At 38.3% G+C, this 14,509-nt stretch overlaps 1 protein-coding gene and 1 long non-coding RNA gene across 5 annotated transcripts; both read right to left on the bottom strand.

Moving 5' to 3' along the window:
• Positions 1-897: 897 nt before the first annotated feature.
• LOC4326056 (uncharacterized) lies at positions 898-3,186 on the bottom strand. Its single transcript, XR_001545999.3, has 4 exons — positions 2,811-3,186; positions 2,535-2,737; positions 2,277-2,342; positions 898-1,455 (listed from the first exon to the last, which is right to left on the bottom strand). It is a non-coding gene; the product is annotated as an uncharacterized lncRNA (long non-coding RNA).
• Positions 3,187-6,392: 3,206 nt separating this feature from the next.
• LOC9269629 (uncharacterized) lies at positions 6,393-14,187 on the bottom strand. Of its 4 annotated transcripts, XM_066306781.1 has the most exons (11): positions 13,985-14,187; positions 13,740-13,854; positions 12,783-12,943; positions 12,630-12,704; positions 11,886-12,380; positions 10,884-11,222; positions 8,250-8,341; positions 8,118-8,161; positions 7,985-8,040; positions 6,871-7,172; positions 6,393-6,698 (listed from the first exon to the last, which is right to left on the bottom strand). In XM_066306781.1, the coding sequence occupies exons 3-10, from the start codon at positions 12,840-12,842 to the stop codon at positions 6,879-6,881; spliced, it is 1,455 nt and encodes a 484-aa protein (XP_066162878.1). In that variant the 5' UTR covers positions 12,843-12,943; positions 13,740-13,854; positions 13,985-14,187; the 3' UTR covers positions 6,393-6,698; positions 6,871-6,878. The 4 variants fall into 4 exon arrangements, with proteins under 4 accessions (XP_066162878.1, XP_015618672.1, XP_066162877.1 ...); XM_015763186.3 differs by lacking the exon at positions 13,740-13,854; XM_066306780.1 differs by lacking the exon at positions 13,740-13,854 and having other exon boundaries at positions 10,884-11,219.
• Between the last annotated feature and the right edge of the window lie 322 nt (positions 14,188-14,509).

The raw sequence follows: 14,509 nt of genomic DNA, 5'->3' as shown, positions 1-14,509 counted from the left end.
TGATTGTTGTGAGAGTACATTACTGCGGGTTCGTTATTGCAGTATAACTTTATTGGTTTCACAATACTGTCAACCACCTTTAAACCGGGTATGAACTTCTTTAGCCAGTTCACCTGCCCCGTTGCTTCATAGCATGCTATAAACTCGGCATACATAGTAGACCCTGCAGTGATAGTCTGTTTTGAGCTTTTCCATGAAATGGCTCCTACTACCAGGGTGAACACATATCCCGATGTTGACTTTGTATTATCTTTTGCAAAGTCAGAATCTGAATACCCCACTATCTGGAGCGATTCTGATTTTCTGTGAGACAGCATGAGGCCTTTTGTTCCTTGCAAATAGCGCAAGACTTTCTTTACAAATTCCAATGCTCTAGGCCTGGATTACTTTGAAATCTGCCAAGTAACCCGGTAACTAATGCCACGTTAGGTCGTGTGCACACTTGCGCATTCATATAAACAATTTTAGCCATTTATATCTGGTATTGATACTGCCATCTATATTCAGGGCATGTCTCAACATATTGCCAATTATCTTGTTATACACAGAGCTTGAACTGAGATAATGAAGAGATCGCAAAAATGTGTATTCGTGGTCTATTAAATTCTGGCCAATATCAAAATCTTCAACTGATTTTCCTAAATATAATTTTTTAACCATCGCAGTTGTTTCAATATAATTCCCGGGATAATGGATCCTACTCCAGATATGATGGCTAAAAGACTTGTACCGCAATATAACATCGTTACTTTAAAGACACTACAATTATCTGTCTAAACTGAAGCCTGAAGACCATGAGGTTCGTCTCTTTGAATGAACTCCAGTATCCAAATAAATATAGGGGCAAAAATAGAGGAGCAACAAATCAATAAAAAATCAAACAGAGGCAAATGCATGGGAAGGAACATACTGGCACATTCTCATTCCTTGGTAAGAAATAAAGGAATTATAGAATATATAGCTTTGCATTGACCAAGTGGCTTAGGTATAAACCAACTGGCCTGTTATAAACTAACAATATTATCTGAATATCATCTAATACAATATTCAACCATACTTCAGATTTTTAAGGTAGGAAAAATGTACTGACCTCCCTCCTTATTCAGGGTGAACACCTTATTCCAAGTCCATGTATAGATCAAGAATATAGAGAAAATACACTGAGAACTACAATGTGAAGAAGGCAGGAAGAACTGCCCACCTAATGATCTATCATACATATATCAGGAAAGTGAGCTAGTAAAAATGGAGATATAAACAAATGGTACTTTTGGACTTGCCAAATTGGAACACTGGATGCAATAATATGTCAAGATTGTCAGGTTCACCGAGAATCTTTGATGTCATCAGAAAATTTAAGCTTTGCCGGGTCATATGTAATACTTCCAGATTCAAGTCCATGTTTAGTGTCTTCTATTTCTTTCTGACAGCGCTGCTCATTTCCCATTTGCACACCTGATAAGAAGCACAAAAGGGAACTTATTACCAAGGATGAAAGCTGAAGAACTTAGTTTAACATGGCTTGCATGTTCCATTTGGAAAATAAAATTGGCTTCACCTTTACACTCACTATAACAACAAAAATAACCGGCATGTATCATGGAACTATAATAATGTACACCCCAGAGAAGACTGTCTAGACCTCCAAACAGAAAATAACCTCATGAATACTTTGGATGGGAAAAATATTGTTCAGTAGGTGCCAACAAACTAAAACGGTGAAATGTAAAAGGCTTAGAAGTTGGTAATATAAATTACTTCCAATAACCAAATTGCACAGTAGATAACAGACCTACAACATATTTGTTTGGTTCAAAGCACATTGTAGTCAATATAGCAAATTTTGGTTGTATCAAATATTGAGAAAGCCTATGGAAACGGAATTCATGGTACTAATAAACCTGATATGCAAAATGTAAGAACTAACCAATTCAAATTACATATGGATATTTTGTATCCTTAGACAATGGGTAATTCTAAAGATAAAATACAGCATTGCAGTTATTATTATAGATTAATGACAGGCATATATGTCACTCTTGTGTTCCCAACCAAAAAGTACATAGAGAGCTAGACCATGGCAACAGTTCGTATTAATACTGCAACACTAATGTGCAAACAGGTAAAACTAATTTGTATAGACAAATGATCTGTTAAAACTCATGCTCAAAGAATGAAGAAGGGCATCTAGGAGACAAACCGAATCATAATATCAATACACTCAATTCATATACAACATATGCATGACAGAAGGAGATGATTAATTTGATCTGTACCTGGGTGGTGATGTTTAAACATTAGTACTGAATAATCTAGCCTTCACTCCCTTTTTTCTTTCCTTCCTACCAATCATGTGAAACTCACAATGAGCAGCAAATCAAGAATAGAGAGCAGGCGCTAGAACAGATATGTATATATGCATATAATAGGGAGAATCAATGTTTTAGCAGTAGTCATGTTGAAAGAATGAAGAACATCTAGGAGAAAAACCGAAGCACAATGTCCCAATTTACTTGCAGCCGTCGTCACCATACCTTGCCATAGTTTGTGCCTTGCTGCCGTCGTCGCCGTACTTTGCCATAGCCCATGCCTTCCGCCGTCGTGGCTTTGGTGCCCAAGCTGCTGCTCTTGCTCTCCCCATCCTGGCACCGAGGGGAGGTGAGCGGCATGGAGAACGGGTGAGGAAGACAGTGGAGAGTAGCGTTGTACTGCCGAAGAGGGCCACGACCGGATCCACCTGGAAAGTCGAGGGAATCGGACTTGGGATCGCATCAGGCATAGAGGATAGGGTGAGGGAGAGAGAGGCTAACGTGGAGATGAGATGAAAGAGGAGAAGAGGAGTGCAGTGGCTCGCATCCCTCTCGTCCGGGCAACCGACAATCCACCAGCGAGGAGGCCGCTGTTGCCGGATCTGGAAGCCCCGCCTCCTCACTGGTGGACATGACGGACTCGCTTGCCGGCGCGGGAGCGCGGGCACAGTAACAATGGCTGGATGAGGGCACGAGGGAGGCGAAGGACGACGAAGCTACGACAGCGACGGCGCGCGCGAGGAATGAAGAGAAGAGGGCATGGCGGCGCGCGTGCGAGAGGAAGCGGCGACGGCGGTACGGCGAGATAGCTGGAGTAGGTTGAGGCCTTGAGGGAGTGGAAGAGGAGGGAGTTGCGGCAGTGACGACGCACGGGAGTGAAGGAGGAGGGCGAGGCTGCGGCGCGATTGGAGGAGGAGGGCGAGGCGGCTAGGGTTTGTTCAGGCTTGCGAAATCCACACCGTCCGTTAGAGATCCGACGATCCCACGGGTGCGGAAGGGCCAGCACAGTGAGGAACGTGGACGGCCAGATCGACCCTACCTCGAGATCGGACGGCGGATATTAGCGGGGACCGGTGCGTAATTAACCAAAAGTGTAGGGTTTTTTTTGCAAAAATTGCTGATGTGCTGGTAGTCTTCCACCGATCGCACGGCTTTTAAGTAAACCTATATTCCATCCTTCCATAACGTTCAATTTAAAACTCAATCTCTCAATCTACAAATTAAGAATGTATTCTTTCTTATACCTTATAGTTTGAATTTAAACATCCGTGTTTATATTTATTTTGTAGTTTGCATTTAAATTTACATGTTTATATTTTAATCCATAGTTGTATCGAGAAGTATGGACTTACTGGTTATTAGTAGAACTAGATGGTGATGGTGCTGCATGCAAAGCGCAAAGCTTTCGGTACGTAGCTGACGACTACACGAGAACGAATTATTTGGAGGCGTCGAACAGATAAATATTAGTACTATACTAGAAAATCTCGCGCCAAATGGCGCGCCCCATTTAGCATGTTCTTATGCATGAACGTAGAAATTTCAAAAGATTTGGTAGGATTAGGCCAACTTCATTAAATTGTTCATTTAACATGTAGATTTATTCAATTAAAGATCATCATATTTTAATCTATTTATGGCATAGCTATTAAAAAGTGTTTTTTTAGTAAGTCTACATTATTTAAAATGTACTTATTTTAAAAATATTAATTATCAAGCTTTATCTTCAGCTAAATAAGCCATGGTCTTTAAAAATAAGCTTTATAAAATGGACTGTTTTTTTATGTAAGTCTACATTATTTAAAATGTACTTATTTTAAAAATATTAATTATCGAGCTTTATATTCAGCTAAATAAGCCATGGTCTTTAAAAATAAGCTTTACAAAATGGACATTTTTAAATAACGACCGTACTCGTTTTTTATATATATAAAAAAGACCAAATCGAATTTATGATAAAAGAACATCTTTTCCTCGTTCAAAATATAAGCATTCAAAGTTTATATCAGAATATAGCAATTGAGTATCCAGTCCCTTGTCTCAACCAATCATAATATTTCTTATTTAATTTTTCCACTTACCCACCTAGTTTATATTTGGTTAATATTTCTTATTTAATTTTTCCACTTACTCACCTAGTTTATATTTGGTTTTCAACTAAGAACTATGTAATAATGGCTATAGCTTCTATTGAAGTAAACACTGGATTTTATCCATTATCTAAAAACTCACCTAGTTTATTAATACCTATACCCAATTTCAAATAATGTTTTAGACCTTACAATGACGGGGCATTTCTCACGAAAGTAGAACTAACAAAAAAAAAATTCTACTCCAACCCTGAAAACTTTATTTCTAGCAATTCTCATGCAAATTTGTAGTGGCAAGAAATATCCTTTGCGTCCTTATCAATTTTTAAATTTTAATTAAATATGTATATATACCTTGATTTGATTGGCTAACAGATGTTCTTATAAGGGAGTACGTAACATATCTTTTAGTATTTGATTGTTTTTTTTACTTGACACAGCCTATTAAATTTTAATCGCTCTTTATTTTGCAAAAGTTCTATAAATATTGTATAATACTAGCAAAATACCCGTGCGTTGCACCGGGTAATGATATGGTGACTGAAATTTGATTTGAACTATTTATATGAAGAAAATGAATTGTAATTTAATGAAATATAAAATTTTCTGCAATATTAATTACACTCTTTTAAATTATAGCAAAAGTGATATTGCGTTGCAACGAATAGAAAAAACAGATAAAGTTGAATTAAAACATATTAAATTCTAATTAAATGAAATATAAATTTTCTGAAATATTTAGGTATTTTTTAAGTAGGTAGGTATACAATTAAATTAATTTATAAGTAAAGTAAGTGTAAGAAATAAAATGTTGTGGTTGGATTTAACTTTTATTAAATTTTCTATATTAATTACACTCATTGAAATTTTCTTGGAATTTACCTAGCTTAATTGCTAATTTTGATAATACAAATATCATTTCAGCATTTATTGAAATAAAAATCTAAATAAAAATCCTTTTTTCTCTATGGGCCTTTTTCAGCCCATTTTCTTCTTCAGCCCGCAAGAGACCAAAGTCTACTTAATACCCCCATACTCCTTTCATTTAGTGGACCGCGGGCCCACGTGCGGCCCAAACCCTCGATCGATCTCAGCCGTTAGTTTTGATGGACGGCTCAGATCAGATTAAAATTGATGAAACCCTAACCCTAACCCTCCCCCCAGCCGAGCCGAGCCGGCCGCCTCTTCCTCCCCCGCCCCGACGCCGCCTCTCCCCCTCCCTCTCCCCACCGGCGTCTCTCCCCCTCCCCCCAGCCGGCCGACTCCCCCGCCACCGGCGCCGTCCCTCCCTTCTCGCCGGCACGGCGCGGCGATGGTGGGGTGCGGCGGTGTGTGGCGGCGCCGCCGCCTTCCCCCAAGGCGAGCGGCGGCGGCGGCGCCCTCCTCCCCGCGAGCGGCGGCGGCGGCCACTCTCTCCACTTCTTCCCCTTTCTCTTTGTGTGGCGGCGGGAGGGCCGGCGACGCCCTCCCCTCCGCTAGATCGGGGGGAGGGGATGTGCGGCGGAGCGGGAGAGGCGGCGGCCTGGACGACGTGGAGACAGGCGTCGGCGCCGGCCGCCTTTTTTTTTTTTTGCAATTTTATTCCATGGCTATTGCTAACCGAATCGGATTGTGTATGGACGAAAATTAGATGTGACGACCGGAAAAACACGAATATTTATATTAGTTATAGATTTTACATGTTAAATATAACTATATCTTTTGCATCCATCAAAACATCACAAAAAAGCTGATTCCGGCTATCGGTTGGCAAAAGTGAAGCACTTATTAACTCTCTTTATTATTTTATTGGTCGATACTTATCAACTGCATTAGTGCAAAGAGATAGGTAAAGTAATGGGTTTTCTAGAGATTCTGATGTGCAAGGGACATCACAAGAGCTTATATCTGATTGACACGTGGCAAAAATTTTGGTGATGTTTAGCTAATTTTTCAGGCTGCCACGTGGCCCAATAACATTCTAGAATCATGACCCTGATATAGGTAGAAGAGATTGCTGATAAAGAAAAATGGCATTTTGCAACACATTTAACTTGTTCAGTGTTCAAGCTAACGTTGAACCTGGTACAAGTACAACATGCTGGCACGCATGTCCACATCTCGCGGGTCGAGGGTTCAAGCCGAATACAACACACGGCATGTTGCATTTCATCATAATTTAAAGTACTTAGCATCACTTTGAACAAGGTTTTGGTGGTCACATGTATATTCGCAACCTTCTTAAGGTGTCCGCAAAAGACGTGCGCAGCATAATACTTTGCAGACCTATGGTTATCAACAGCAACATGCCACTAGGCACCTGCACGAAGAAAAACAAGAAAATATTACTGTAAATTTAAACAAGTGAAATTCTATTGAGGTACCCTAACAACTTGACATTACGATATATTGCTCAATTAATAATATAGGCGTCACAGCAATGATTTCCACATGTTCAGTAACTGTAGACTGAAACAAAACTCACGACATACCTTTTTGCTCATGTCTTTAGCACCTTCGTGAGCATTCTGAATGCAGCAGTACTGTACCTTCTCGATTCATGAGTACCACTCAGTTGCTGAATTCTTCCCAAGAAACTAATATTATGGTTCAGACTCGAAGACTCGTTACTCACTACTGAATTACGGAACTGTGGACGATGAAGCATTGACTTCTCATCTGCTGCTCCATTGGATACAGACAGCTGGGCCCCTAATACTGATCTCCAGTAGGGGAAAAAATTTCTCTTTATGAATGTTGGATCCCATCCTTTAAGTGCCTTTTTTCTCGCAGCCTGTCCCATAATTAAATGAAGATTAAGCTTTGTGAAACCCAAAAAAAAATTGTTAAATTCCAGCTTGATCAACCAAAGAGCACTTGATTCACAATATTTTCATATATCCTGGGAGAGGTGTTTTACTTGAGCAACAGAATAAATTGTTTTCTGGTTATATTCAAGTGATGTCAACAAACTGAATTGCTTAAGCAAAAGCAGCTGAACCAGTAAGCAGCTGCACGGCAGAAACATAACAACCAGAAGCATAACAGACATCTATCAGCTTGATTTATTACCATCCAACTACAAAAGGACTAATCATACTGAGTTCGTTCATTCTAACATCTTAACTAGGTCATGATCAAATATCAAAACAAACCATTGCACACCAAAAATCTATCGCAAGACCACACACACACAGAAAGGGAGGCAGATCAAATCTAAACACAATACTTAAAGCAAAACATTCTATCTCATTGGAGAAAATCAATTATTTTCAGATTGTTGACAGTACTATAATCTAGAATGACGCACTGCTGTAAAAACTGCCGAGCAACCTTTTACCAGGATAGAGAAGAGACCAGACATAGAGTTTCTACTTTTCTAGAATCCCAACTACAAGATAATGATCTGGCAGGCACTCTGGCTTATATGCACCAGCCAGTAAGATGGCAACTAATAGCAAACCTAACTTGGAACCTAAGTAACTGATCATTAGCTGCTGCTGCTCCCTGCATGCTTTGGTACATCATACTCCCCACGCATTGTTGCACAATAATTAACAAGGTGAATATAAGAAATCATCATTGGTAACATCGGAATACAATTACCTTTTTTTCTGCAGCAGGCAGAGAAGTAGACATTTGTGCAACAGCCTTGGTTACATCTATATGACCATAAAAAATTTAATAAAGGCTCTTTCTGAGAAATTCAGAAACAGTTACTTAAATAATAAACACACACCTTTGTGAACTATGTCGCTGTAAGAAATCTTGTTATATGGACAGCTTCAATAACAAGTTTAAGAAATAATTAATAAACAACAAACATTTGCATAGAAAAAAAATATTATATTGAATACAAAAAGAGCAGTACAGGATCATGGTGTCAATGTATTCTTCGTTAGGGCAAAACCCGAATTCCTTAAGAATATATGAAACACGCGCAAGGACCTCCACATTGGGCACCTGAATGACATTAGAACCATTATATCAGATAGTGAAAAATGTCAGAAAATGAAACATAAAAATAGCATATATTGATAATATGGTCATGTAGTACAATGATATCATTGGTGGCAAAGAAATGACAAAAAAGAATGGTTTAGATAAAATTTAATTATAACAGATGAACTGAAAGAAGGTAGAACAGTTTGCAATCACATCGAATACAAGCTTACTTGGTAAAATAAAGTGCATATATTGATAATATGATCATGTAGTACAATGATATCATTGGTGGCAAAGAAATGACAAAAAAGAATGGTTTAGAGAAAAATTAATTATAACAGATGAACTGAAAGAAGGTAGAACAGTTTGCAATCACATCGAATACAAGTTTACTTGGTAAAATAAAGTACATATACAAACATATTCAAAATTACGTAACTATTTCTCTTCGTTTGCCTTAACTATATTCAGGATTAGGAACCAAATAATACGACTAGATGGTTCAAAAGGTACAAGGCATGAACATTAGTCATTCAAATTTCAACTTGGTAACTGTAATTGACTATAAATTATAAAAAGGTAAAAGTCTATTTTTTGGCATTTGAAATTTCCTTGTAGTCCATTTTTCACCCTGAACTTTGAACTGGGCATTATACATGGTGCATTAGGCAGATGAACTACCTTGGGTGGTGTTCTGTTGCTGTTTTAGTGTAATTTTTTTCAATATTTTTTAATGTAATGTGTTTGGGCCTAGGCTCATAGTGCTTTCTTGAAGCATATGCCCTGAACTAAGAAACTAGTTGTTTTTTACCCCAAATTTATAAACTGGACAAATAACACACTAAATCATATTTCATGGTGGACAACATGATAGTGGTTCTCGCTAACATGAACTTCATCAGGTCAGTTTCATTGTTGTGGACCTAATCATGCGACATATATACTACCAAAATATGCAAAATATGAGCCTGCACTAGGGAAAATCACCACTAATACCAATATATTTTTTTTAACTTTTCCAACTTGTTTGTGTCAACAATATCAAAATATCCTCAGGGAAATGTAGTCAGCTTAAGACAATAACAAAACCTATTGGTTGCCACTTGCCGCCATGAACCAATAATTAATACGCAAAGTATTTCGTTTTTTGCCGTTATGTGCTGTGCATCAAGAAAATTCACAAGGAGATAATAGCACACAAGTATTCATGAAACATGCAAAAGTTGCAATGGCCAACATCACTAAAATATATCAAAAAGTGTACACAGTTACTCTGTATATGCCTGCGCTGTGGTTACAACTACGATTAAAGAGGCTTGTTGCATCTCTAATAAAATTGATATAAATTGACATTTTTATACAAAGATTTCGTATACATTTCTGTAAATAATGTTAAATCAGTTTTGGTTACTTGAAGCAAAAGCAAAAAACAACTCACATAATATCCAATACAAAGTTGAATTGAAATGCAATAATATTTCCACGCTATAAATCACTAACACAAAAGGTTGATACAAATGCATGAAAATTTTATTACTATTTGAGATTTGTTTCCTAAATCATCTCCACAACTCAGATATTAGAATGCATATCAGCATCTGACAGGAATACCCTAAAGTTGTTCTTTTGGAAGGGTGAGCCTTCAGAACCTGGCTCCCCTAAGAAGCTAGTAGTTGTTATGAACTGGTGAGTAATGCTATAACAGGACAAATTGTAGGGGATATGGTACTAGAGTTGGGCGAGGGAGGAAATTTCACAGGGATTACTTGACAAATGGCATGCCCCAAATAATAGTACCAATCACCAGCTAGAGTCTGCTACAGGCTCTATTCAGATACTATCTCTTACAATAGATAAGACGACAAAAGGTTCTGACATTAATGCACCAAAACAGTTTTTTTGTTATCTTTCTTTTCTTTTCTTTTATCTATCCTCATGCAACAAAGTTTCCTTTTATAAACGCTAAGAGTCGATGTTAAGCCGTTGTTAAGCTTAACAACGATGTTTCACCCTCCTTTCCCCTCTCATCCATGTCAGCAAACTTTACCTTGTTACCAATGCTAAGAGCCTGCTATTAGTTGCTGTTGTATACATGCCCTAATTCAAACCTATCTCAAATCAACCAGAGGATAGTAATCTAATTTAATATGTTTCAAGGATAGCCATGACTACTCAAAATAACCCAAGGTACAGAAGCTCCTGCAACATGCTAAGGTCACATCCCTAACAATAGAGGGCTCCAGCTTCTCAAAGCAGCGGAGGCTCTTACGTCATAACTCATAAGCTTCATTAGACAGCTTACTCTTGTGATGGTTTTAACACAATGTTGAAGATAGATAAAACTGGACTGACCGTTCACTTTATGCTGGATATGCTACCCTATAGTACAAGTAACGGAAAGTGGCCACGGAAATCAACAAATCACTAGCATTCTTGTTAGGATCAGGGCATGGAGCCATGGAATTACCTATTAAAATATTAATACCAATATGAAAAAATATACAGTGAGTAAGAGATCATATGGTGCTGTGATTTTACACCATTAAAAAAACAATAGTACCTCTGAATGTGCTTGAATGTAGTTATCCAAAACCTCACCAGCTTGCGAAATTATAGTGACAATCAGACATTTACATTTCAAAAGTGCTCTTCTTTCCTCCAGCAGCTTCTGCCCCTCTGCAGTATCACCTTTATCACACACTAGGGAATCATAGTCCTCATATATACGTTGCGCGATAATGTCGAACCCATCAGGTTTGCCCTCACGGATATGTTTTCGGGCTGCCAGGAGTAAAACTGCGGATTCTACAAGCTTGTCATTCTTCATGTAATTCCAGAGCTCATCAGCTAGATTATCTGTTTTTTCAGCAAGCAGTCTAACTGTATCCAAAAAAACCTTCTGCACAATAAAAAGAAGGCAAAGGAATGAAATCTAAATGACTTTGAGCATTTGTATGCAAGCAAGCAGTGAAAAATTACTTCCTATTACATCTCGTTTCCACTAATTGTAGCAAGGATGAACTAGGATCAAGCGGAATAAAACCTACTACTCCCTCCGTCCCATAATATAACAACCTAGGACCGGACGAGACATTTCATAGTACAACGAATCTGGACATGCACATCCGGTCCTAGATTGCTATATTATAGGACGGAGGGAGCATTTAGCTATTTCCTCTGTTACAAATTACTAGCTTTATCCAAAGTCAAATATTTATATCCTTGACCATCAATTTCTATAAATTCGTGTGTTTTAACAACATGCAAATTATATATTATGAAAGTATTTCTCATGGTGAATATAAAAACATAAATCTTAATGTGTTAAACTATATGACCAGAAATAGACGGTCAGATACAGATAGCTCACTTAGGACAAAACTACAATGACTAGAAAAGGAGGGAGTAATGGAATTTTGAACTGCTGACTTCTTGCCTCTAAATTTGAAATAAGAAAATGCCTCAGCACATGTGAAAATTTTTAAAAGATGACAAACAGGAACACATTTTGTTGTCATGCTGAAAAGATGATACTTTGGAAAGAGCGTTAAGTGAAACAAACCATCTCAGGTAGACACAGCAGATGAATGAGCTTGTAGATATAATCCTCATGATACTGCACAGGAGATAGATTGTCCTCCAGATATTTATGCAAGCAAGTATTTCCAACTGCAACATGGAGCGGGAGTAGTCCGGGAATGCCAGCATCATTGACTGTGTGTAAATTGGCTGAAGCACCATGGCAGAACAGCAACTTGATCATGTCAACAGAGAACCGTTCAGCAGCTTCATGGAGTGGAAAAATTCCATATGGGTTAATGCAGTTTGGATTGGCATGCATACAACTGAGCTGAGGTGCCTTGCCCTCCAATACAGTTTTCGCACATCGCAAGGCATTATGCCTGACAATGCAGGATAAGGTTTCTGAGGTGATGTTACACTTAAATGCCATGGCCGCAGTACATTCCGCGAACAAACGGAAGAAGCACCGGACACTGTCCTTTCTCAAGACGGAGTCCAAGCGGGGAGATATATCAAAGAAGGCATCCCGCACCACCTAAATTGGTCCGTTCACAATCAGAAGAGATGAAAAGAAATCAGCTTTCAATGTAATAAAGCAAAACATAAAGTCTCATTGCCGTGCACCTTCATGACAAAACATTTCATTTCAGCAAAGGGCACCCTTTTTTTTTGAGAAAATGGAAGAGACAACTTACGTAAACTAAAATGCTGCAGGATTAAAAAAGGACAAACGTAACAGGATGATCTAGCAACTGAATTCTGTACATGAAGACTAGAGAGCAACCTGAGGGGTAGGGTCTGGGATGATTATATCATTTGTTAAGGACTTGGCCATCCAAGCATATTTTATTTTAACCCACTGGAAGAGAGAATGTCAGCAGCCAGGTACCAATGGAAGACAGAAACCTAGAGGAAGAGTGCAGATGGGCTACCATACCTCATCAGCCTTATCCAAATCAGACTTCTTGATAACTAGAAAAGGGCGGGACGGGTCCATGTTATCTACGGTTGCTCCATCTTCTTTACCTTTACCAACACTTTCTCCTATGAAAGCATCTGGCAGAACATGATCGGGAATTTTCACCACTATATGTTTGTCTGTAACAAGGAGGATTAATCTCTAGTTACATTCAAAAGAATATCATAACTTTGTACTGCTAGTAATATAATATAATATACAATTGGTAAACAATGATCCTTAAGACTGTGAAGACAAAATAAATGATATTTAGGACATGGACACGATCTACAAAGTGGCACTTAGGCTAGCAATATCTATGGAAACATGATATTTCAAGTAAAGATGATTAAATATTATGAGTATTTTCCGTGATGAATATACTGTCAATATGTGCAGTACTTTATATACTGATGGTCAAAGTTAAAATAGTTTGACTGGTAGGAACCATACCCTGCAACAACATATATTTTGAATCAAACGGCACATGCATCACTGAAATTGATGAATTCATTGAATTTCCACCCCCACAGCTGGATATAATAATATTGTGTGTAATAGTATAGAAACCTATACTTCATTCTTAAAGAAGGCAGTGGTGGTGGCAGTGAATCTGCCACCACACCAACTCTGTTGTATAGATTATTTCTTTTACCAACTACTCCTTCGTGTTTTAATATTACAAAATAGTCCTTCTACATAATCTACAAGCACGAAACTGTCCCCAAAACCTCGCAATTAATTTGTTCCAAGCAATATTAGCACGCGTTTAATTTATTTTAATCCATCGCAAATCACAGATATTTATCTAGTATATGTGAAATGAACGGTAAAAAGAAGTTTTTCACATACTAGTTGAACGAGTGATGTGTAAAACTTATGGAAATCGAACAAATCAAAAAATAAGATTGATGTTTCTGTTCAACAAAACAATACCTCCTGCTGTACTAGATACGCCGAAAAGAAATCAAATCGGTAATTAGGCTCTGAATGTTTCAGAAGAGATCAGAATTATAGATTTGACATTTCGACATGAGGAACAGCTCCAGATCTGAGGGCGATTCGCAAATAATTTTGGAGATGGAAGAGATATACACCGTAGAAGACTCCGAGTTGAAGAAGAAGAAGAAGAATGGGAAAGAAGTACTGAAATAACAAAAATTGGTTGATGTAACTATTACCGAGGGCCGATTCCGACATGACCTCCTTGCTATGATAAAGATTGGGGCTTTCCTGGATGAGTAGAACCAGATCTCCAGATGAGATGAAGGGCTGGCTTATAAAATAGTGGTGGGATGTAGGAAAGGGGGCGGTGGAGAGTTCGCCGGAGGCGATGGCGGTGGAATGAGCACCTAGGGTTTCTTTATGGGAAGATATTTGTGATGGGGAACTGGGGATGGTGGACAAGGAAGAAAAGGATATGATCAAGGGCTCGAGGCCCGGCCTGAGTGCCTGACATGTTGCGGGCTGTAATTAAGCGCCTGGCCATGCCGAGAAGGCCCAAATGAACTTCTTTCTTTTCTTTTTCATTTTTTTAAAAAGTCCACTTTAGGCTATGAACTATGTAGTTTTATTTGAGTCCCTTAACCATAAAATCTGATATAAAACTCCCTTAATTATTAAAACTAGTTGGATGACCCGCACAACTACACGGCTATCATCAATTTAAAATTATCTATTTTTACACATAATTTTATTTAAAATTA

The sequence above is a fragment of the Oryza sativa genome, chromosome 1 (genome assembly GCF_034140825.1).
Source record: "Oryza sativa Japonica Group chromosome 1, ASM3414082v1".
In the NCBI taxonomy this organism is placed as follows: domain Eukaryota; kingdom Viridiplantae; phylum Streptophyta; class Magnoliopsida; order Poales; family Poaceae; genus Oryza; species Oryza sativa.
Note: the sequence above shows the minus strand (reverse complement) of the source record. Positions and strands in the feature narration are given on the sequence as shown.